Here is a 25,562-nt window from a genome sequence, read left to right as displayed (position 1 = left end):
AGATATTAAAAATCAACTGGATTAAAAGATTTGTGGAAAATCCAAACAGTTTCTGGAACATTGATCCAAACTTTATCTTTGGAAAAACTGCTTTAAACATGATATTCTACTGGTATCCCAGTTATTAAATAACTAAAATCAAATTTTAACTTATAATGAAGTTAATGTCCATCCTGCAAGAAAAGAGTTTGATATTGTATCCAGAGCTAAACCCCATGGGATCATCACCCTACTTAGAGATGGACAGATTTGATCAAATTAATGTATTTTTCTCCAGCAGTGTTTCAATAAATAGTCTATCTTTTCTAGACAGAAAAATCAACAACAAAGTAATAAAAAGCTTTTATGTGTGAAATGTATCCCTGCCTCCAGGTACAAATGGTCCCTTGTATGGAAATATTAATGGGAATAGAGCATGGAGTAACCCACATACATTTATAATTACAAACAAAGTAAAAGAAATATCATTTAAAATTCTTCAGCACTATTACCCCTGTAACAAGATTATTTGGAAATGTATCCCGAATGTAGACGAGAAATGCAGCATTTATTCTACATCTGTTCACATGCTCTTCTCTGGGGAATGATATACAATGTTTTATTAATGGACACTTTGCCTCAAACTTACATTTATATAGTTTTGAAATATTTCACTCTGACTCAAACTCCTCTGTACAATATATAGTCAACTTATTACTTTTGCTTGGAATATTTTTTATTCATTAATCGAAATTTATGAAGAACAAATCTCTTTTCAATGTTTTTAAAATTCACTTAAATTATATAGACTGTATTAGATGGTAAATTAGCATAAAAATGTATGCAATATTTATCTAATTCAACTTTATAATTAATTTAACGGACATTTACCGTCTGATACTATGGCTGTGTACTTTTATGTTGTTTTTTATTTTTATACAGATTATTTGTTACTTATATGATATTTGTTTCAATTCTCTATCTATTGGCTGGTGTGTATTTCTGGTTTTTTTTTTTTATTCTTAATGAAAGCGTGAACTGTAACTAAATGATTTATATAGGCATATTACAAGTTGAATTGTAACAAATGTGATCTGGAATAAAAAATAAAAATAAAAACAAGAGTGTCCAGAATCCCTGAAAACATGCAAAAGAAAGCTGAAAACTCATCTCTTCCGTGAACTCTTAACCTCATAAAAAAATAAAGGATCATTCTTTCTCTTTCCTTTAACCTGTCTTCTGCTACTCTGATCAATGCCTGAACTTTGTATGTTAGCACTTCTGGCGTTGTTTTTGCCTCTTCACGATGACTCGCTTGCTTTAGTCCTCAGTTGTAAGTCGCTTTGGATAAAAGCGTCTGCTAAATGACTAAATGTAAATGTATAACAGCGCCATCTTGTGGCAGTTTAAAGTTACAGCAGCCGTGTTTATGAGCAGCGCGCGCAGAGCCGTTGTTTTATCCTTTAAGCACAAATAAAAGCCTGACAACGCTAAATGTTCAGTTTTCTGATGATAATTCACATAGTAAAGTCTGGCAATAAATTAAATCTAATAATTATATTGATAACTATAAAAAACCAACGGAGCTGCGCTTGATGCACTTTGGCCTAATTATTTTATGGTTTGTAAGGAAAGGACCGGGAGGAAATAATAATGACAAGACAGAGTAGATCATACTGGTCTGAATAGCACCCTGTTTTTATTGGGGAAAAGGAATAGTGAAAAGAGAAAACTGGGATTAAAGAAAATGCTGAACTTGCTGCAATGTGTATTATTTGCGTTGGAAAGACAGATTGCAACAATGCAGGGTTAATGGATCTGATGGGGTTATTGGGAACAGAAATGGGATAAGAATCACCAGAAAGGCATTATTTACATTTCTTAAAAACACTGGGTTGGTAAACAGAATATGAGTGTGTCTTAATAAGATACTTTATAGGGTTTATAGTTATGTGATGTTACTCACTCCAGTGCAGTAAGTGGCGTTATGCACTTTAAGTTGTTTGCAATCCACTATTAACTAAGAGAAGAAGAAAAGAAGTAACAACTGTTGACATCTGCTCCTGTCAATCACTGACTGGATCTGATTTCATCTATGATCCAGAAAACATGAGAACGACGCGCGCGGACTGACAACAAGCGTTACTGGGTTTAAAATACTGATAAATTCTCTTCTTAGTGGACAAGACTGCAAGTAAGTTTATTACATTCTCCATTACAAACATTTGTAATGGAACTTTATTGTATAAGATTTAAATGTGAAGCTACAGGAGGCTGTTCTTCTGCTACTCCGAACAGAAGAAGAATCTGCCAGAAATAACAATCTTTTGAAGTAAAAACACAAAAAGCCAAAGTCATTGAAAACAGAGTTTGCGAGTCCGTCATGCTTTGACCTCGACACACGGTCACGTGGTCACGCGCGCGGCGCTCTCATTAGTTCCAAACACAACAGCGCTGTCAATACATAGAATGTTTTTAAGCAGGAGACAGGTATGGTAAACATTGCATCAAAGTGTGTATTGATTATTACGTCGAAGACATTTTAGAGTATCATTTTACCTTGGAGAGTGGTGGATAGGACATTAATAATGTTTTTCTTGCATTTAAACCTCAGGTATTTCTTAGGGGGGAAAGCAGGGGCGAAAGTACCATTTGTCAGAAAAAAGCATAATTTTAAGATGATGGTTTATGAGGAGATATATTTTTGCTGTGGTCAGTCACTCACAAGTGTGGTCTATCAATACCAGGTGATATTTTTTAAAAATGTAGAACTTCAGTATAATTTCACTTTGAACTTCAGACTGCTCATGTTACCTCGACCCCGTCAGGTGGGACCAAAGTAACACAATATACAATCTAGATTTATTGTTACTCTTGTTTTTTTTTTTTTTAGCCTAAATATACCTGAGTATGACCTTGTGAAACATATTTTGGCCTTTATCTTTACAAAAAATTGTTAATTTACATTACATAAATTTCAGTTTCATCAAACGTTTCAAACCCAAAAGCTGCTGCCCTTCATCTGCATGCCATGCAGGCTAGAATTGCAAAACATTATTGATAATAATTCTTATAATTGACATTTCTTTGGGAAAGAATTTGCGGAGAATACGCTATAAAAATATATAAAACTCTAGATAGCGATAAATTTCGCTCTATTCGCGTTTGATGTGAACACAGCATTATGAGCAGGCTGCGATGTCAAGATTGCAATGCTGGAGTGTGTGTATATTTATCCAACCCTTTTTTAAAACAGTGTGTGTGTTTCATCTTTTGGACATTCATCATATTGCATTGGTTTTCATTTCTTGTCCTCAAAACAGAGCACTAATCTGTTTATTTTTAAGTTACACATAAATATAACATCAAATGTGTTGGTAGTATTATAATTTTATACGAATATCATTTATTTATAATTCTGATGAGAATAAAGTTTGGGTTAATTAAAATTAAGGAAAACAAATATATTGATCTGAAATATAGCAAATATGTTAAATTCATTCAGGTACAATTACCAAACATATCTCAATGTCTTTTTTTAATCTTTTTATTTAATTTATTTAATAAACTAAATATAAAACTATTATCAGTGCACTATAAATAAACTGGTTCTATGCTTTTATTAATAAAACTTATTTAAACAATACAAGGCTTAAGACATTTATAAAAATGCCTTCTATATTTCTGTTTTGCTTTTCACTCCATTGTACTGAAATCGTACCGAACCGTGAAGTCTGTAAATCAACGTCCATTCCACCCCTAGTATTGCCGTCACACTATGAAGTTAAGCTACTGTATGGTAAAAGTGGGACTGGCAGAACCGGAGATCGGCTGAAACGGTAAAAAACAACAATTGTTTTACTCGAGGTGGAAAATGAGCTTAATTCCCCAAATGGTGGAATATCCCTGTAACGTTAGCTAGGCTTATCGTTCTGGTGCTCTGGCCTGACGTCATGATACAGTGCATGTGTAAGATACAAACTTCCGGGTTGGCACACAAAGATTTTTGGTAAGAATGCTGTTTTTTGTTAAGACACGCTCAGAAATGTTTCATTTGCATATTAAAATAACAAAAAAAATAAATGAAAAAAATTTGAGCAGGGCCGCGACCACAAGTGTTTCCCAGCACAGTGTACATTTCTGTTCCCCAATGAATTCATATTTAGAGTCTCATTTAGTCGAATTTAGTCGACTCATTAAACAATCAGAAATGATTAAGAGCATTCGGTTATTTTCCATGGCAATATATTTGTTTGTAACTCACTTTATTTGATAGATTGTTTTTGCTGTTGCTGTTGTTGATGATAAGTCTTTATTCTTCAATAAGATGTTGTTGATGTGTGTAAATGTTGTTATTTGCAGGTGATGCTGAAGGATTGAATGTTTTCTGATCAGTTTTCAGGGTCAGTTTAGCTGCAGTATGTCAGAGAAAAGAGGAAAGGACTCTCTCTCTCAGATGAGTCTCTCAGAGAAACACAGGTGAGACTGCGTCTGTTTTCACACTCTCACTTTAAACTCCACTGGACTTTGTGTTTCCCTGTCAATAACACAACTTTAAACATTGCTCTATATTTGCAAATGCTTTGCAACAACTTTAATTTGAACCTCTTAAATTAACTCTGACATTGTCTATAAAGCCCTGTGTTGCTCTGTAGAAAATATCACAGTTAATAATTTGTTAAAAACCTTATAGACGCTGAATTAAAAAAAAAAAAAACGTTAGATTTTAGATCATAAAATTATTGATAGACATTAGAAAACAACTATACACTTTAATTTGCACTGACATGTCTGCTCTCTATTTCTGTCAATAAACAAACACTTGACATGTTCTCTTAAATTGAAGTATTTTTAACATGTTTAATCTCTCTCATGTATATGGAAGAAATTGTTAAACTAATGTGAGCCAGTAAAGAAAATGATGGTTAAGTATAAAACTGTAAATTGTGTGTGTGTGTGTGTGTGTGTGTGTGTGTGTGTGTGTGTGTGTGTGTGTGTGTGTGTGTGTGTGTGTGTGTGTGAGTGTGTGTGTTTCTGTGGAGGATTAGATAAAGACACAGATGTGTTTCAGACACAGTTGATCCTCCTTTACTAAAGTGTTTTCTCTCTCTCTCTGTTCTTTGTGTCATCAGTGTAAGATCAGGCTCACATGTGTCCAGCTCTGTGTCTCTGAAGAGTGATTGGTCTAAAGGTCATCCACCAAACTTCAGTGAGAAAACACCATCATCTAATAAAAGGTATTGTGTGTGTTTATATTACATAGGGTTGTATTATTTGTCCACAGTGGTGTGTGTGATTGAACTTGACTGTGTAAGGGGATTTATTTAACTGGATTTTATTTTATTATACTTTATTTAACAGCGGCGCTGCAGCTTCTCGTCCGGTGTGCGACCCCCTTAACGTTAATTTTGTGAAACTGTAGCTGTGGTTGAATACTTACACGACATGAAAAGATGTGTCAAATGTACATTAAATTGATTTTTTATTTTTATAAAGGAGGACCAGCCACGTCAACTCCTTGCAAGAGACCCCTTCAAACCCTCTCCACCATAGCTTCGTCTAGTGACTCGTACAGTAACATCTGTGATAACTAATTTACTTTTAAACCTGACTTTTCTTGCGGTTATTTCAGTTTAAGGAAAAACAAGCATGTCATTAAACGCAACGTTTATAGAAATCGAACTTTACCTCATCCATGACAACTAATTTTCGATTCCCGTCTGACTGATTTATCCACGGTGGAGTTGAAAACAACAGTTCCCATCATTCCGCGTTCCTCCACGTCGTCATCAAGCAAAGCCGTTGTTGTTGTTTTGAATGTAGCGCCCTCTAGCGGCATCTAAATCTTAGGTATTGTAGCTTTAAACATGTCCATCCATCCAACCGTAGTTATAAATGAACAAATGCACAGCTATACTGCATTTAATTACTATTTTCTACATTAAACCTTTTCAAATGTTCTTTGTGTCATCAGTGTAAGATCAAGCTCACATGTGTCCAGCTCTGTGTCTCTGAAGAGTGATCGGTCTAAAGGTTTTGAGCCACCAAACTTCAGTGAGAAAACACCATCATCTAATAAAAGGTATTTTGTGTCAAGTCATCTTTATTTATATAGCGTTTTTTCAAAACAGATTGTATCAAAGCAGCTTCACAGTGATAACATGAAAACAATACAACAAAGTTTATTTGTAAAATGCATCAACATCTCACCTGGTAACGTTCCCACAACTTTCCCAGACAGTCACAATGTGGAGTTCTTTAAAGGGTTTGGTGATGTTATTTGGAGGACCTTCAGGGAACATTCAGGATGGTGTGGAAACATTGTGGGAACATTGCCAAGCGACGTTCCTGACACCAGCGGGACGTTCTCAGAATGTTTTGGAAACATTGGATTTCTGGATTAAATATGGTCTTTTAAACGTTCCCAGAACATCCTGAATGTTCCCTGAAGAGTCCTCCAAATAACGTCCCCAAACCCTTTAATGAACTCCACATCGTGACTGTCTGGAAACATTGTGGGAACATTGCCAAGCGACGTTCCTGACACCAGTGGGACGTTCTCAGAACGTTCTGGGAACGCTAAATTTCTAGCTGGGTAGCGCTTACGTTAGCTTCATATACACCTAGTGTTGCGAACTTTTCCTTCTAAAGTGTAGGAACTCAGAAGTGACCAGGAGACTTGGTTGTATCTTCAGCAAGATTCTTTATTGAGAAACACAAGCTGTTGGTAGCTGCAGTCCTCATCAAGTCAAGTCTTAGCCAAGTCTTAGCCAACCACACTCTGAAACAAACAGTGTTTCCCCTACCATTGTTTGCATCGCTTGCGCTGTTTTTGCCTATAGGAAGACAGAAATGCATGAACTTCCTCTCCAGACTCTAGAACCACTCTGAAAGTCACTTTGTGATCATTTAACTGCTTCATTTTGAGAAACTATCATCATGACATAAACACACAGAAACTCAAAAGGTCTTTGCGGCAACTCGTCAAAATAAAAGTTCGGTTTAACTTGACAGAAATATATTACTGTTGTACAGTAGAATTTATATATGTCCTAATGTAAAAATACACTAACACTAATACAAATAAATTATGATTTTTTAAACAAAACTGAATTTAAGGAATAATCCATGTTTCAATTTCAATAGTAAAGCTCATTGTGCAGCATGTTATTTTACAAAAAGTTTATGATAAATGATAAAATTTGTGTTTTATGGCTTCATTTTATTACCAGCAAAAACACAACACAGAATTAGTGTGGAATTTTTTTCATACATATTTTTTTTCTTAAAGGGGGGGTTGACTGCTTTTTTTCTTTGCATGATTGTGTTTATGGGGTGCAATATAACATGTATTCGTGGTTTTTCTTTTTTTAAAAGTCTTATTTTTCATAAACTTCACGTTTATTGTCAGCTCTCTGTCCTCGAACGATCGGTTGACTTTCTGATTCTATGAAAACACTCCCTCAGAGACATGTAGTGGGCTCAGATTGGTTAGTTTGGGCCGGTGTGTTGGGATTGGCTAAACTGTCGCTCACGTTGTCCGGAAGGTTCACGCCCATTACCTTTATGGGCGAAACGTGAGCTCTGGTCCAGATGTAAATATGCGTCGAACTGCAGTATCAGTTTGAGGCAGAATCAGACCGAGAAAGCGGCGATGAAGAGAGTCAAGCAGAACCACACCACACACGGCTCTTAATAAACGTTTCTGAATGATAATTTGCTACATTTTTTAACTTTATACACGTTTGTTTTACACAATAGCATCTGACTGGCAACAATAGCAACTGACTGGCTACTAATGTTATACTCAAACAGCTTTGGCAAGTTTACGTTCTTGATCTAATCGAAAATAACGTCATAAAGCATATATACATGAAAAATACGTTTAAAACATTAGTACTTATACAAAATTCAAGTCCATAATGTTTGTACGCGTTTGTCGTAGACACAATAGCATTACTAGTAGCCTATAGTGGCAATAAAGCCAGCGCTGGCATTAGAAAAAAATAAAACACAAGGCTACGTCTGGAATTATACATGCAAATACATTTAAAATGATTAAGTCTTAGCCTACTTACAGGTTGTGGCCCAACAACTGCTGCCTCTGGTTTTAAAGTCGGAACTGCTTCATGTTTTAGTAACAGTTTCTCATTGAATCCGGTGTTGAACTCGTGGAGATTCTGGAAGCTGTCTTCCGTGAAATGCGCAGCACAGAGAGCTAGATTACGATCGTCACTTTCAGGAACATAATCAAACATAAATTGTATCCATTGTTGACGAAGTACAGCGTCCGTGGGAAGCCGAAACATAGAAGACCTGACAGCTGCGTGAACAACACACTCGACGAGCTGGAGCTGCTGAAATATGCGCATGCCCTTTTCTGCATATTCCGGAGGGAGTGGTTGATGCAAATGTGTGGGTTAGTGACGTACCATAACCCATCTGTAGTCCCAATCGAGTCGTTTTTGTAGGCAATTATACATCCTGATTTTTAAAAGACAATATCTCTGCTTACACTGAACTTTCAGCACTGCAACTTTGCAGATACTGTTCATGCATCAACAGCAACATTACACACTATTTAAAATCAAAAAAGTGAAATCGCAGTCAACCCCCCCCCCCCCCCCTTTAAATGTTCATAATACATGATTTCAATTAATTAGACATGCTTTTTGATTGCTAAAAAATTACAAGCCCACTCCGCAACACTAGCAGGTTCACCCGCAGGCAAACCAGATAAACGTGACAGAAGTTGACGGAAGTTGAACCTCGGTTCGTCCCATGTCACTGCGCACAAAACTTGATGTATATGAGAATGTTCTCATTAAGTTAGTCACAAAACGTTCTTATTATGTCCTCTTTGTAATGTTGCCATGTGACCAATATGGAACATCCCCCTAAAGTCATATAAGGAACGTTATAATATGACCGACTTAGAATCATATGAGAACGTTTTGATTACATCCTCTTTGTAACGTTGTTGTGTGACCATAAGATTGCCATTACGGAACGTCCCCCTAAAGTAATATAAGGAATGTTATAATATGACCAACTTAGAACCAAATGAGAACGCTCTGATAATGTCCTCTTTGTAACGTTATTGTGTGACCATAAAATAACCAATATGGAATGTTCCACTAAAGTCACATAAAGAACGTCATTGTATGACCAACTTAGACCCATATGAGAAGGTTTTGATTACATCCTCTTTGTAACGTTGTTGTGTGACCATAAGATTGCCATTACGGAACATCCCCCTAAAGTCATATAAGGAATGTTATAATAGGACCAACTTAGACCCATATGAGAACGTTTTGATTACATCCTCTTTGTAACGTTTTTGTATGACCATAAAATAATCAATATGGAACGTTCCCCTAAAGTCCTATAAGGGAGGTTATTTTTATGACCAACTTAGACCCATATTAGATTGTTCTCATTAAGTTAGTCACAAAACGTTCTCTAATGGTCAACAGAGAACCATATGGGTACGTCCTTATTATGTCCCCTTTGTAATGTTGCAATGTGACCATAAAATAACCAATATGGAATGTTCGGTAACACTTTATTTTACGACCCGCAAACAACTGTGTAAGTGCACTGAAATTACGGTGTACGTTTCTGTAATTATAGTGTACTTCCGTTTAGGTATAAGGGAACAATATGTTAAGTTTTGGGTAATAAAGGGGTAACAAGCACCACTTTAATTTACAGCCCGCAGGAGTTACACTTACCCTGTAACTACACATAACAAGGGAGTAACAAACGCTAACGTTACTTACTATGTAGCAATACGAAACAGCACTATTTGCACTTTAATAATTACAGAGAAAGGTACTGTTTTCAAAAAAATAAATAAATAAATAAATAAATTTTAATTACACAGTATATTTGCCCTAACATTTAAGTGTCATTGCAATTCAATGGGATAAGGTAAGTACTAATTACCACATGGTACAGTATAAATTAAAATCATATCAAAAACAAATTATTTTGACTTAACATTAATTAATCTAGTAACAAAAGGCAATAAATTTAATTTTTATCATAGTATATATGTGTCACGAACCAGAAGAACACAGACAGGTAAGTATCAATGGAGTTTATTGGAATGGACAGTCTATGAGCACAGCAGGGTGAGTAGCAAAGATTCGGATAATGTCAATAGAGCGATTGCAGACAGAAAGGAAGTCTCTTATCTCTTGGCAGGGATGGATGACCGGGAGAGATGGGTGGATGGATCGGAGGGACTGGCTGTAGTCGAGAGGATCAGGGCAGAACCGGGAACGGGAACAGACTGAAGACGGACCGGAGAGTGTGGCTTCCAAAGCGGGTAAGTAACGGCAATGCTATTCAGCGGGTACGGAGTCTGTAGTCGTAGTATGACGAGACCAGACAATGAGGGACTGAGTGGGTGAGTCTTTTATGTTGCTGGTGATTGGAAATGGGAAGTGAAGACAGGTGATGAAGGCAGGTGAGGATGATTAGTAGTCCGGGGAACCGGAACGAGTGGGCGGAGTGATGGTGTCTGGTGCTGACGCAGATGGCTCCGTGACAGTACCCCCCCCCCACGGCCAGCTCCAGCTGGCGGGAAGGACCGACGACGGGGACGACCACGGCCTCTGGGTGCTGGACGCTCCGGGTGAGTAGTATGGAAATCCTGGAGTAGAGTGGGATCCAGTATATCCTCCCGGGGCACCCAAGATCTTTCCTCCGGACCAAACCCCTCCCAGTCGACGAGGTACTCCAGGCGGCCGCCCCGTCATCGGGAGTCCAGGATGTCATGGACTCGGTATATGTTGTTGTCTTCAGGATCTACCGGCGGGGGGGGGGCACGTCCGCCGCACCAGACCCTGGGGAAGAAGGAGTGAGAGGATTAGTATGGGGTTTGAGAAGAGATACATGGAAGGTGGGTGCAATGCGGTAGTGAGCCGGAAGGGTTAACCGATAGGTAACGGGGTTAATCTGCCTCTGTATGGCAAACGGACCAATGTATCTGGGACTCAGCTTACGGCAAGGCTGTCGGAGACGGATGTCCCGGGTCGAGAGCCAGACCAATTGCCCAGGTTGGTATAGTGGAGTGGTGGCTCGCCGCGCATCGCCCTGGCTCTTGTGTCTCCGAACGGCCCGCTGAAGATGAATATGAGCTGAGTCCCAGACCCTCTCGCTCGTCTGAACCAGTGGTGGACTGCTGGAACGTCGGAGGGTTCGCCAGACCAGGGGAATAGGGGTGGTTGGTAACCGAGTATGCACTGGAAGGGGGTGAGTCCGGTGGTAGTCTGACGGAGGGAGTTCTGTGCATACTCGGCCCACGGAAGGTACCGGCTCCAGCAGTCTTGTTGGTCATGGCAGTATGACCGCAGGTATCTCCCGATTTCCTGGATCTTCCGCTCAGTCTGGCCGTTGGACTGGGGATGGTAACCAGAAGTCAAGCTGATGGAGACGCCCAAGAGGTTGAAGAAGGCCTTCCAGACTCGGGAGATGAACTGGGGTCCGCGGTCTGAGACGATGTCCTCAGGGATGCCGAAGTGCCTGAAGATCTGCTGGAACAGTGCTTCAGCGGTCTCGAAAGCGGTGGGCAGTCCAGGTAGGGGGATCAGTTTGCAGGCTTTGGAAAAGCGATCGACCACTACGAGGATGCAGGTGTGACGGTCTGATTCAGGCAGGTCGGTGACAAAGTCCACCCCGAGATGGGACCATGGCCGGGTGGGTATAGGAAGAGGGACCAGTTTGCCTTCTGGGAGGTGACGGGGTACCTTGGCCATGGCACAGACTGAGCAGCCGTTGACGTATCGGGAAACGTCCTGGGTCATACCGGGCCACCAGTAACGTTGTTGAACGAGCGAGAGAGTCTGATGGCTGCCTGGGTGTCCAGAGGCCGGGGATGTGTGGACTGAGTCCAGGAGGGACAGGCGTAGGCGATAGGGCACGTAAACCCGTCCCTCCGGACCTCCCGGCGGAGCAGGTTCGCGCTGGGTGGCCTCGGCGATGTGGTCGTCCAGACTCCAATGAATGGGGCTCACGACTATGGCTGGAGGGAGGATGGTCTCGGGGCGTGCAGGCGTGGAATCCGGCTGAAACATACGGGAGAGTGCATCAGCCTTCGTATTCTTGTGACCGGGACGGTAGGTGACGGAGAAGTTAAATCGAGTGAAGAATAAGGACCAGCGGGCTTGACGAGGACTGAGTCTGCGTGCCTCACGGAGATATTCCAGGTTGCGGTGATCAGTAATGACGGTGAACGGATGCTGAGCTCCCTCCAGCCAGTGCCTCCATTCCTCCAAGGCGAGCTTGATCGCTAATAGCTCCCGGTTGCCGATGTCATAGTTCTGCTCCGCCGGGGACAGTTTCTTGGAGTAGAAGGCGCATGGATGGAGTCGTGGTGGATTCCCCTGCCGCTGGGAGAGAACCGCTCCTACCCCGGTGAGGGATGCATCCACTTCCACGAGGAAGGGCAACGCCGGATCAGGAAGTGATAGGGTAGGAGCGGAACTGAAGGCTCTCTTCAAGTCCGTGAAGGCTTGTGTGGCGAGGGAGGTCCAGGACAGAGACTTGGCCCCGTTCTTGAGCAGAGAGGTGAGCGGTGAGCTAATGTGGCTGAAGTTCTGAATGAAGCGGCGGTAGAAGTTGGCGAATCCGAGGAAGCGTTGGAGTTCTTTCACAGTGGAGGGTAGTGGCCAGTTGGTAACAGCGGACACCTTCCTCTGGTCCATGGTGATACCCTGCGGGGTGATGTAGTAGCCCAGGAACTGAATGGTGTGTTGGTGGAACTCGCACTTTTCGAGTTTCAGGAATAGCTGGTGGGTTCGAAGACGGTGGAGGACGGTTTGGACGTGATGGATGTGGGTCGACAGGTCGGGTGAATAGATGAGTATGTCGTCAATGTAGATTATGACGAACCGGTTGAGGAGATTCCGGAATATTTCATTCATGAACCCCTGGAAGACGGCTGGTGAGTTGGCTAGGCCGAAGGGCATCACGCAGTACTCATAGTGCCCTGCAGGGGTGATGAACGCCGTCTTCCGTTCGTCCCCATCACGGATTCGTATTAGGTTGTAGGCGCTGCGAAGGTCGAGTTTGGTAAAAACCTTGGCGCCACGAAGTTGTTCCAGAGCGGCCGGGACCAGAGGAAGGGGATATCGGAACTTGACGGTGGATTGGTTGAGGGTGCGATAATCGATGCAGGGGCGCAAGCCTCCGTCCTTTTTTCCCACAAAGAAGAAGCTGGACGCGGCAGGGGAGGTGGAAGGTCGGATATCCTTGATCTAGTGCCTCTTGGATGTACTCCTCCATGGCCTTCTGCTCGGGGATGGACAGAGGGTAGATCTTACCTCGCGGTAACACCGCCCCAGGCAGCAGGTCGATCGCACAGTCCCATGGCCGATGAGGTGGTAAGACGGTCGCCAGTTGTTTGTCGAAGACATCCTAGAACGCCTGGTATGGTGGGGGGAGTCGTGGTTGGACTTCGGCGGGGGGGGCTTTCGATAGAGGTGGTAGAAACAGGTACAGTCATCACTGGAGTGGCGGACGGAGAAGAAGGCCTCGGAAGGATGGGTAAACAGTTATGGAAACATTCATGGCCCCACCGCAGTATCTCCCCCGTGGACCATTGAACGATGGGTGAGTGATCTTCCAGCCAGGGGCGTCCCAGGATGATCTCGGCCGTGGAGCCCTCCAGCACCAAAAACGAGATGACTTCCCGATGTAACCAGCCAATCTCCAACCCCAAGTCTGGGCTACGATGTCCGATTCGCCCGCGACCAAGGGGTTTTCCTAGGATGGACTGGACTTGGAGGGTGTGCGGGATGGCTCTTTGAGGGATATTGAGTCGATGGAGTGTGGACAGGGCGATGAAGTTACCAGCAGACCCAGAATCAATCAGCGCTTGAACTGGAAGAGAACGGTCACGATAAGTGATAGTGGCAGAAGTATATTTAACTGTAGCAATGGGTAGGGGTAACTGCATAGTACTCACGGTGGGTCGTGGTGGACGAACCGGACATGTGGCCAACAGGTGTCCCGCCGTGCCGCAGTACAGGCAGAGGCCATTGGTGATCCGACGATTTCTCTCAGAGAGCGGGAGATGTGCGGATCCAATCTCCATAGGTTCGGGTGCTGGAGGGCTGTGAGATGTTGTAGGGCGAGGAGGTGGGTATGCAGGGCTATCTAGCTGGCATGCAGTGCGGCGTTGGTCAATACGGATGGATCGTTGGATGATGCTTTCGATGCCAACGTTGTCGTCGTAAATGGCCAATTGCAGTCGAATATCGGGGTTGAGCCCGTGCCGATAGGCGGTGATGAGTGCGGATTCGTTCCATCCCAAGGTGGCGGCGAGTGTCCTGAATTGGAGTGCATATGATGAAACTGATGATCTCCCTTGCCTTAGACGGTATAATTGATCTTGCACGGAGATGGCGTGCGCAGACTGGGAAAAGACCTCGATGAAATGATTGGAAAAGGCAGCGAAAGTTTGAGTGACGGGGCCACGGTCCTTCCATAGGGCGTGAGCCCAGCTCAGGGCTCGACCACGGAGCAGAGAGATGAAAAATGCTACCTTGGAGCGCTCAGTGGGGAACGAGGCAGGATTCATCTCCATATACAGCTCGCACTGCAATAGGAAGCCGCTGCATCCCCCCTCCTCGCCTGCGAAGGGCGCTGGTTGGGCCATGGGACATACAGAGGCAGACGTGGAAGAAGTGGACGCGGTGGCTGTAGCGAGCGTCGATGAACTGGTCCGGGGTATGGCGGGTGGTGGTGGCGGATTCGCCGCGGAAGTAGTGCTGGGTGGTGGTTGAAGCATATTGTCGGTCTGGTCTTCTGTCACGAACCAGAAGAACACAGACAGGTAAGTATCAATGGAGTTTATTGGAATGGACAGTCTATGAGCACAGCAGGGTGAGTAGCAAAGATTCGGATAATGTCAATAGAGCGATTGCAGACAGAAAGGAAGTCTCTTATCTCTTGGCAGGGATGGATGACCGGGAGAGATGGCTGGATGGATCGGAGGGACTGGCTGTAGTCGAGAGGATCAGGGCGGAACCGGGAACGGGAACAGACTGAAGACGGACCGGAGAGTGTGGCTTCCAAAGCGGGTAAGTAACGGCAATGCTATTCAGCGGGTACGGAGTCTGTAGTCGTAGTATGACGAGACCAGACAATGAGGGACTGAGTGGGTGAGTCTTTTATGTTGCTGGTGATTGGGAATGGGAAGTGAAGACAGGTGATGAAGGCAGGTGAGGATGATTAGTAGTCCGGGGAACCGGAACGAGTGGGCGGAGTGATGGTGTCTGGTGCTGACGCAGATGGCTCCGTGACAATATGTGTGTGTGTGTGTGTGTGTTCAGTTTTTAACCCACAGATGTCAAAATTACCCTGTAACATTGCACAAGAACATATTTTGCCAGAAATGTGATATGTTTTATAAACAACAGACGTACAATTTTTGCCTGGGATATATCAACAGAATAGGTACCTGATATTTTTTAACTAATTAAATAATTTGCTTGTATATCTGTTTGTTACCCCAAACTTAACATATTGTTCCCTAATACCTACACAGAAGTACACTATAATTACAGAAATGTACACCATAATTTCAGTGTACTTACACAGTTGTTTGCGGGTCGTAAAATAAAGTGTTACCGAATGTTCTTCTAAAGTCACATATAGAACGTCATTTTATGACCATCTTAGACCCATATGAGAATGTTTTGATTACATCCTCTTTGTAACGTTATTATGTGACCATAAGATTACCATTACGGAACATCCCCCTAAAGTAATTTAAGGAACGTTGAACTGCAGCACTTTCATTACCAAAAGAGGACATTTTAGGAACGCCCCTAATGTTCTGTAAAGGTTTGGAATGTGCGTCACCTTTAGAGAACTTTTAGGAAACGTTACCTATGGTTGCGGGAACGTCACCTTCTACCTGGGATCCACCTTTAATAAGGCAGATCAATAATATTGTTGAACATTAAATGTCCCCAACTAAACAAGCCAAAAGCCAAGTGACGAGGAACCCAAACTAAGGGACAGAATGGAGAAATAAACCTTGGGAGAAACCAGACTCAGACGAGGGCCAGTTTATGGAAGTAAAATAATGTCAAATGTTTTTGAAACAAAAAGCCTGTGAATTGCACAACTAAAAAAAAAAAAAAGCATTGCATTAACAATGTTTGCATTTTAATGCATTGTATTTTTAGGGCTTGTATTTTTATGGGCTGAAATTCAACATGGTTGAATATTTAAACTGTGAATATTTCTATTAAAAAAATTTCAAACACATTTTCATTATAAAAAATTCAATAATCTATATTCACCTTTCATATTTCACTTCCAAAATATTCTAACCATTTAAATAAACAACCTATAATATTCAACAGACAATTTTCGGTCCATGTTATTATGGAAATTCGCTTCCACAAATTCAGTGGTACAAATTCAACAGTAAATTCAACGGTGACATCCAGGAACTGCAGGAAAAGCAGTAGATTACCGAGCATAATCTCCATCTGCTGTTAGTCGACCTCACCAGCAGGGGGTGCAAGCGTGTGTTGTTGACGAACACCAGAGTAACAGTTAGAGCATAGGCAGAAATCGCGGGGGGGTCGGGGGGGTCAGGACCCCCCCTATCTGAGGGTTGTCCCCCCCAAAAAAACATTAAAATATGTGTATTGTAAATAATGTAATGATATATTCTTAAAATAATTAAGAAATAAAATAACACAAATGCAAACGGGGCAATTACGAAAAAAGCGTACTAAACATTTTGAGACCCCCCTCCCTTGCCTCACAGTGCGTTGGTCCACCGCCTCCGTCCCTTTTACCTCAGACAAACACATTCCGGTGGCGGGAGAGAAAAACATAGTGTTTGAATAGTTGTGGAACTCCAGTAAAGTAGGTCGCACACCGAACGAAAAGCGTAGCGGAGCGTCGCACAGCGCCACGTCTTTAAAATTCGAACACATTATTCTCTATGAGTGTACACACACCGGCGGCGCCGTTCGGCGTCTGTCCGCGGCGCCCAGCAACGGCTCAGGACCGTGTTCAAAACCCTGCTGCGCCACAGAGCGCCATTTACGTAGTTTTATATACAATTTAAATTATTTTTGTCTCAAATCGGTGCTGACGGATCCTGACTTCGCCCTATGCTGCAATATACATTTAGCTAGTTTTGCATTCATTTACAGAAATCAGCTGCTTGAATGACAATTGCTGATGTTATTGGATTTTTCAGGTGAGATTCTCAATTCATTCAGTTAACGGATGCTCTGAAGTAAAGTTTTCAGACCGCAGACTCAGCAACGATTGTATTTAATTGTACAGTACAATAATAACAGACACTATCTTCATGTCATTAAACATTACAATATTGCTGGCCATACACTGATGAGAAAGTCCGGGTGCGCTGTGCATTTAGATTCTAACGCTTTCACTGTGATTTAGTTGGTTTATATCATTTAATATAGTTAAAGAATGAGTCAATGAATGAAATGAAATCGCTGCGCTGCGTGAGGAGAGTATGTAAACAGATTCGCCGCTGGCTTAAACCAGAAAGAAATTTTAAGAAGTATAATGAAATGATCTCCATGCTACACTAATAATAGTAGTAAGGCTTTCCTCTGTATTTTTTTGCCTGTATTATTGGTGTCCCCTTCAAAATTTGCTCTTGAGAATTGTTATGTTTATTGTCCCCCCCCAACATTTTGATGAAATTTTCGCCCCTGAGTTAGAGCAACACATTCATTCATAAAAACTCATTTACAGCAATTGAGCTTGTATTAAGTTTTTGTGATGATTATCTGGGTCAGTATATATATTGAAAAGATGATAAAGACACAAAAGCTATATGTTTGTTTAATACAATAACTTTATTGTTACTTTCCCTGTGTAGCCTACATTATCAGCTTTCTCTACCATGAACTTGTCACGTCTAGTCTGTCTTGTACTTTGAGAGACTCTCTCAGCACTGCTCTCCAAACTGAGAAACTATGGATTTGATCAACTTGTCTCTCAACGCTATTGACACCATCTTCTCGACGAGAAGCTTGGGTTCAGGGGAACCTGACTGCCCTGCCGGAACGTTTGCAGCTGGCTACGCGATGGACGCGTGGGAGAAGTGGCGGGTCGTGTGTCTGGCGGCTCTTTCCATGGAGGACGTTGAAGATATCTTCCTATTCGTAACCATGATAACAGGTCTTCTGCTGATTGGATTAGGCATTGCCCTGGTTTATCGAGGAATTAAAAAGATGGTGACAGCTGTCCAAAGCCTCACAAGGCTGCCCGTCATGATTGAAATGGTGGGCAGAGCGGTCAGCACTCAGACTGTGTTTATGAACCAGAATATGGATAACATCATGGAGAAGCTTTCAGCTTTGCAGAAGGATTTGGATCGTTTCAGAGACCAGAGACCATGAGAATTAGCCGTGTAAATTGAATGCGGCTTTTCGCCCCAAACCCAAACAAGCCCAGTCTTATCTGTTTTCGGCCGCCCTCAACCAGCACTGGCCTTGGCCAAGGCCGCTCTTGGGACAACAACTCCCCCGGAAGAGCACTGCAGTGAGCCGCTCTCGCGTTCCTCCCCCGACTCCCCAGACACCTGGTGATTATGATCAAGGTTTTCTCCATGGTAACTTGCTGTGTATCGCTATGACAATCCTGCGGACTGAGGCACCTAGATTATGATGCCAGGCATAGCGACTCTCCAGGCCTACACATACACAAACTGATATGCAATCACCCACCCCACACCCCATCCCTCGCCTTCGCCGCTTTGTACCCCCCAGTCTGACAGGCGGGTCTGTGACCAGCACCGTGAATGGCTTCAGCAACCAGATGGTTGCTTGCCTGTGCTGGGCTACCTCCATCCCCCACTCCCCAACCCTGTTGCAAGTTTTGTTCATGTTGTAGAATGTACTGATTGTGCTAATGTTGCTGAGGTGTTTTTTTCCTGTTCCCAGACTGCACTCCTTACAGGAGCATAGTCTGGGGGTTGCCTTTTTCTCTTCACCTCTCCTCATGTCATGCTGTATTTTCCCCACAATTCCCTGTCTTCCTGTCCTGTCTACCCCCTTGTCATATCGTATATATGTTTGTATGGGCAGGTTGATGGCCAATTTCGCTGGAATATTGTTTCACTTGCATATTGTTGTCCAATTGCTAGTTAACTGTAAGTCGCTTTGGGTAAAAGCGTCCGCTAAATAGCTAAATGTAAATGTAAAATTGGCTTGACATTAGACTGGTATCAAACTTCAATAGAAAACTTCAATTTATTTGAATAAAAATCAAAAATCTGAAAGGTGCACATTATCGCGATACACTGCACATGTAACAAATGATTGTCTAGGCGCACTAGGTAAGAAGTGAGCGCCATCCCCTGTTTTCAGTTTTGTAGGTAGTTTAACTAGGGTGCCGGATCTGATCAGGGCCGTCGCCAGAACAAATCAAATGAGGGGACATTTAATTTTCAAAGGAGGGCAAACTTTTTTAAACCAAACAACAACCCATATTAGGCTACAACTAAACTAGACCACAATAGTCTTTTGTTCATGTTATTCAAATAAAATACTTGACTGAATGATCTCAACGTCTCTGTTTATTTTCTCTTAACATTTCCACATTTGGCTAATTGCCTATAATTTTTGCTAATCTGCGTTGTTCGTCACATACACAACAGAGTGCCATCTTGTGGCTTTCTTGAGTAACATGCACAATCAACGTAATGCATATTTTATTTTATTTTATTTTTTATTTAGAGAAAATGGGGACAGCATACAGTAAACATTAACCTCAAAGGGAGAGATGCATAGTACCAGGTTTTAGCTCAAGAGCTAATTTCCACCTGTAGTCCCTGAGCAGGCTGATGTTATACTACTTTGTAAAATACATCATACTTACATGAATAATGAAATTTACATTGACCAAATAAATAATAAAAAAAATCAGATCTTCACATGCACAAACATCGATCACATGTGAGTACAAATTTGATTTGATTTATGACTCTATACTTCATGAACACGAGTCACAAAAGCTCCTACAACACAACAATAATAAAGCAATGCATAACATACTGAAATATAAAATTAGCAATGTAGCAGACAAATTCTCCATTCCTACAATCTCATTATCTACAGAGTCGTCTCCACACACGCTGTTGTTGGTCAAAGTTGTCTTTGTCAACGACGAATCTTTAATCCACGTTCTTATCTCCATAGCTTTGCTGTAGGTCTATAAAACCGCCAGAATTTGATTCTCAGCTGCGCAAAGGAATTACATATAAACAATACTGTATGCTTAACTAAATTAATGTGGGAGGTCTTTGCAAGATTTGGGTGCTGTTTTGGGATGTTTTAACAGTCACGTTCTGTGTAATAATGCCTTGAATAATGAACTGAATAATTTCTGAAGATAATATCAGGGTTCCCCAAACTCAGTCCTGGAGGGCCACTGTCCTGCAGAGTTTAGCTCCAACCCTGATCAAACACACCTACCTTTGAGTTTCTAATGATCCTGAAGACCTTGATTAGCTTGCTCAGGTGTGTTTGATCAGGGTTGGAGCTAAACTTTGCAGGAACCCTTATAATGTGTTATTCCTACCGTTGTAGAGATTACTGTGAGATAAGATAAGTTCTGCTGAAACAGCTTAATTTGAGAGGGAAAAAAAAGATTTATTTTCTACCTTTTTCTTTGGTTAGATTAGGTATTATTTTGTTATGTTTTGTTCTTTCCTATGGGGATGCATTTGTTCTTTTCTCATTTATTGTTTGTTTGTTCACTTATTTATTTTGTGTACATAGCACACCTTATTTTTTATTATTATTATTATTATTATTGACTGGATTCAGTGGCTTTGGCTTGTTGTAAATACATTCCAGTTGATTTTTTCCCTTGAAGAAAAGCCATGTTATGTCAGCAGTACGTCATTATACAAATGTTGCGGTATCTCCCCTAGACCTTTCAAGGTTGTGAAAATGTGTTTGAAATGTTTTAAATTTAAATATTCATAGTTTAAATATTCAACCATGCTGAATTTCAGCCCATAAAAATGCAAGCCCTAAAAATACAATGCATTAAAATGCAAGCATGGTTAAGGCAATGTATATTTTTATCAAGTAGCGCAATTCACAGGCTTTTTTGTTTCAAAAACATTTGGCATTATTTTACTTCCATACCAGTTCTCCTCTGGCCAACGAAGGAACAGTGTGTGATTCGGGCAGCATTATAAATCAGATTGGATCGGAACATTAAGAGTATTCATCCATTTCCATCTGTTTGGAAGTCTGAGAAATCACGGCGGTATGGAGACGAGTTGTTGAGGATCAGTGCCGATAGCTGTCGTGTCGATGAGGCCGGTACTTAAAGATAGACGGTCCCTTCGGGATAAACAGAGAAACTGATATTAGCATAGATGCCATCCTTCTTTTGATGTACCAAGTACATCAGGATTTACGGGACGTGTCCCCGGTTCCGGCTGATCTAATCTATGCAGCTTAATTTTGAATTAAGGAAGTCTATAGTGTGTTGTGTGTATGCTAGGCCAGAGAAATGTGTTTTTAGTCTAGATTTGAACTGACAGAGTCTGTCTGCTTCCCGGACAATGTTAGGGAGATTGTACCAGAGTTTTGTTGTATACAGTAGGAAAAGGATCTACCGCCAGCAGTCGATTTTGATATTCTAGGTATTATCAACTGGCCGAAATTTCAAGAATGCAATAGGCGGACTATAAAAGGACAATAAAGGACTATAATGCGTTAAGAGCTCACTCAAGTACTGCGGAGCTAAACCATTTAGTGCTTTATAAGTAATCAGCAATATTTTAAAATGTATGCAATGTTTAATAGGCAGCCAATGCAGGGTTGACAGAACCGGGTAATATGGTCACACTTCCTGGTTCTGGTAAGAACTCGAGCAGCTGCGTTTTGGACTATCTGAAGTTTGTTTATTAAGCATGCAGGACAACCACCCAGTAGAGCATTACAATAATCTAGCCTTGATGTCATGAACGCATTAACTAATTGTTCCACATTTGTCAATGAGAGCAAATTTGGCGTAATTTAGATATATTTTTTGCGGTTTTACAGATACTAGACACACATGACTTTCAAATGAGAGATTAGTATCAAAGAGCACACCCAGGTTCCTAACCGAAGACTTAACAGAGCTGCCATCAAGTGTTAGACAGTATTCTAGGTTATTACGTAAGGAAGTTTTTTTTCCAATAATTAGAATCTCTGTTTTTTCATAATTTATTAGTAGGTAATATGTAGTGTTATGTAACTTACATTGCATTATAGGGTTGTATTATTTGTCCACAGTGGTGTGTGTGATTGAACTTTACTGTGTAAGGGGATTTATGAAACTCACTCCAGTAACACAGTTACACAGGCAGACACAAGGAGGCATAAATTCACTGTGGAAAATAAATCATGCAACTAAATATGTCCATCCATTCAGCTGTAGTTATAATGAACAAATGCACAGCTATACTGCATTTAATTACTATTTGCAACATTAAACCTTTTCCAATGTTCTTTGTGTCATCAGTGTAAGATCAAGCTCACATGTGTCCAGCTCTGTGTCTCTGAAGAGTGATCGGTCTAAAGGTTTTGATCCACCATTCTTCAGTGAGAAAACACCATCATCTAATAAAAGGTATTTTGTGTTACTTTTTTTTCTTTTTGTCACTCGTTGACTGTTTAAAAGTTGTATTTGTGATAACAATTATGAAACATGTTTATATCAAATATATGTCAGAGTATTCACAGCTAATGCTTATTTCTCTTTCTGTAAAATATCAGTTAGTATTTTATTTTACTAATGTGATTACAGGCTTCAATATGAAACATCAGACTCAGATCTTCAGACTCACAGGAACCACGAGAATTTCAAAGAGAATCTTCTTGGGATCTTCCAGGTAGGAAAACACATTTTTAGAAATGTTTAATATTTCTAACAAACAAATGTTATTAAGCAAAGGAATTAAATGACATTTTTCTTCCTCTACTTTTTTCCTTTTAAACACATTTTAGCACAACTTGGTTAGCATGTTAGTCTTTTAACTGGATTTTCTATGTACATGAATTATAATTATTTAATGAATAGTGTTCACAAAATGTAGAATTTGGCTTATTGTGTTATTCTGTCTTTTCTCTTACGTTGTAGGATCTTGAGAGCAAAATAATCACATTTCTGAAGAATGAACTGGAGAAGTTAAAGAAAATATTACAACATGAGAACACACAACACTTTGTGAAGGACTTTAATGAGAACAGATCCAGTATCAAATCAGCAGCTCTTGATCTCACACTACATTACCTGAGAGAGATGAAGCAAGATGAAGCTGCTGATGCTCTAGAAGGCAAGAGACTCGTCATCATCTGTCTGATTGTCTCTTATAAATGTAGGAGAGAAAATGAAGACTAAAACTATCTATTTTCTGTTCCTGTGTTTAGGTGAGCTGGTCTTCATTCATCAGCTGAAATGTGGCCTAAAGAAGAAGTATCAATGTGTGTTTGAAGGAATGGCGAAGCAAGGTGACTCCACACTCCTGAATAACATCTACACAGATCTCTACATCACTCAGGGTGGCAGTGAACAGGTCAATACTGAACATGAGGTCAGACAGATTGAAGTTGCTTCCAGACGTCATGAAGCACAAGAGATACAGGTTGAATGTACACATTTGTTTAAAGCGCCTGAACAAGACGAGGAGATCCGAACTGTACTGACAAAAGGAGTCGCTGGCATCGGGAAATCAGTCTCTGTGCAAAAGTTTGTTCTGGACTGGGCTGAAGGAAAAGAAAATCAAGATATCAGCTTCATATTTCCTCTTCCATTCAGAGAGATCAACTTAAAGGAGAAAGAAAAACTAAGTTTGATGGACCTTATAACTCAGTTTTTCCCAGAGACAAAAGGACTGAACCTTACAAGAAGGAATCAGTTCAAAGTGCTGTTCATCCTTGATGGACTGGACGAATGTCGCCTTCCTCTGAAGTTTGATTGTAATGAGACGTTGAGTGATGTATCGTCACCAGCCTCTCTGGATGTTCTCCTGATGAACCTCATGAAGGGAAATCTGCTTCCTTCTGCTCTCGTCTGGATCACCAGCAGACCAGCAGCTGCCAGTAAGATTCCTCCTGACTGTATCGACCGGCTGACAGAGATACGAGGATTCAGCGACGCACAAAAGCAAAAGTACTTCAAAAAAAGATTCAAGGATGATATTCAAGCCAACAAAATCATAGATCATGTTAAACAATCAAAGAGTCTCTTCATCATGTGCCACATCCCAGTCTTCTGCTGGATTTCAGCCACTGTTCTCCAGAACATTCTGGAGGAGAAGAGAAATAATGATGTGAGAAACACTCAGGCTGATGAGATCTCTAAAACACTGCAGGAATCAAACACTGAAGACACTCCCAAGACTCTGACACAAATGTACACACACTTTCTCCGCTTTCAGATCCAGCAGAGCCGCCGGAAATATGATGGAGAATACACACCAGATGTTTCCTGGGATAAAGACGCCATCCTTTCACTGGGGAAACTGGCATTTCATCAGCTGGAAAGAAACAACCTGATCTTCTATGACACAGACCTGGAAGCCTGTGGTCTTGACGTCTATAAGGCATCAGTTTACTCAGGCATGTGTACCCAGATCTTTAAGGAGGAAACAGGGATCGTTCTTGGTACCATGTACTGCTTTGTTCACTTGAGCATTCAAGAGTTTATTGCAGCCCTTTATGCACATCTGTTTCTAGACATCAACAAGACAAGTGTGTTTGATCATGAGTCTACAGAACAGGAAAACAGAAATGAAACCATGATTGATTTTCTCAAGACTGCAGTGGACAAGGCGCTGGAGAGTGACAATGGACACCTGGACCTTTTCCTTCGCTTCCTCCTCGGTCTGTCACTCCAGTCCAATCGACGACACTTACGAGGTCTGTTGACAAAGAGGGACGACACTGACCGGAGCAACAAGGAGATAGTTCAGTACATCAAGCAGAAATTAGAAGATAATCTTCCTGCAGAGAGATCCATCAATCTGTTCTACTGTCTGAATGAACTGAACGACCAAACTCTGGTGAACGAGATTCAGACCCACCTTAGCAAAGGAAGTCTCTCATCTGGTGACCTTTCACCTGCCCAGTGGTCTGCTTTAGTCTTTGTGTTGTTGACATCAGAGGAAGAGCTGGAGGAGTTTGAGCTTCAGAAATTCAAGAAATCAGACGAGTGTCTCATTAGATTATTGGCAGTCATTAAAGCCTCCAGAAGAACTCTGTAAGTCTTTTATATATTTTGTCCTGTTTAGCTCTCATCTGAAAAATGCATGCATCTCAATAGTTATTCCCCATCATAAACATGAAGCTATACCTGTGTGTGTGTGTGTGTGTGTGTGTGTGTGTGTGTGTGTGTGTGTGTGTGTGTGTGTGTGTGCGTGCGTGCGTGTGTGTGTGTGGAGACAGTTTATCACAATTTAAGACAAAATATTAAATATCTTGTAAAAATGTTTGCATGATTGTTTTGTATCATATGATACACCAGACTTGTATGACTTGTTATACAGAATATTATAT

At 41.4% G+C, this 25,562-nt stretch overlaps 2 protein-coding genes across 2 annotated transcripts in view; both read left to right on the top strand.

Annotated features, from left to right (window-relative positions):
• The window catches only part of LOC120478286 (uncharacterized), a 220,987-nt gene that overhangs the window by 105,999 nt on the left and 89,426 nt on the right, over positions 1 to 25,562 (top strand). The gene's annotated exons all lie outside the window — the stretch shown is intronic.
• Positions 4,365 to 25,390, top strand: LOC120467174 (protein NLRC3). Its single transcript, XM_089119023.1, has 6 exons — positions 4,365 to 4,458; positions 5,112 to 5,216; positions 5,954 to 6,061; positions 22,813 to 22,897; positions 23,146 to 23,341; positions 23,436 to 25,390. Exons 1-6 carry the CDS (start codon positions 4,400 to 4,402, stop codon positions 25,268 to 25,270), a joined length of 2,388 nt encoding a protein of 795 aa, XP_088975149.1. The 5' UTR covers positions 4,365 to 4,399; the 3' UTR covers positions 25,271 to 25,390.

The sequence above is a fragment of the Pimephales promelas genome, chromosome 2 (assembly GCF_988280905.1).
Source record: "Pimephales promelas chromosome 2, fPimPro1.hap1.1, whole genome shotgun sequence".
Taxonomy (NCBI): Eukaryota; Metazoa; Chordata; class Actinopteri; order Cypriniformes; family Leuciscidae; genus Pimephales; species Pimephales promelas.
This window is presented reverse-complemented; position numbering and strand designations above follow the sequence as displayed.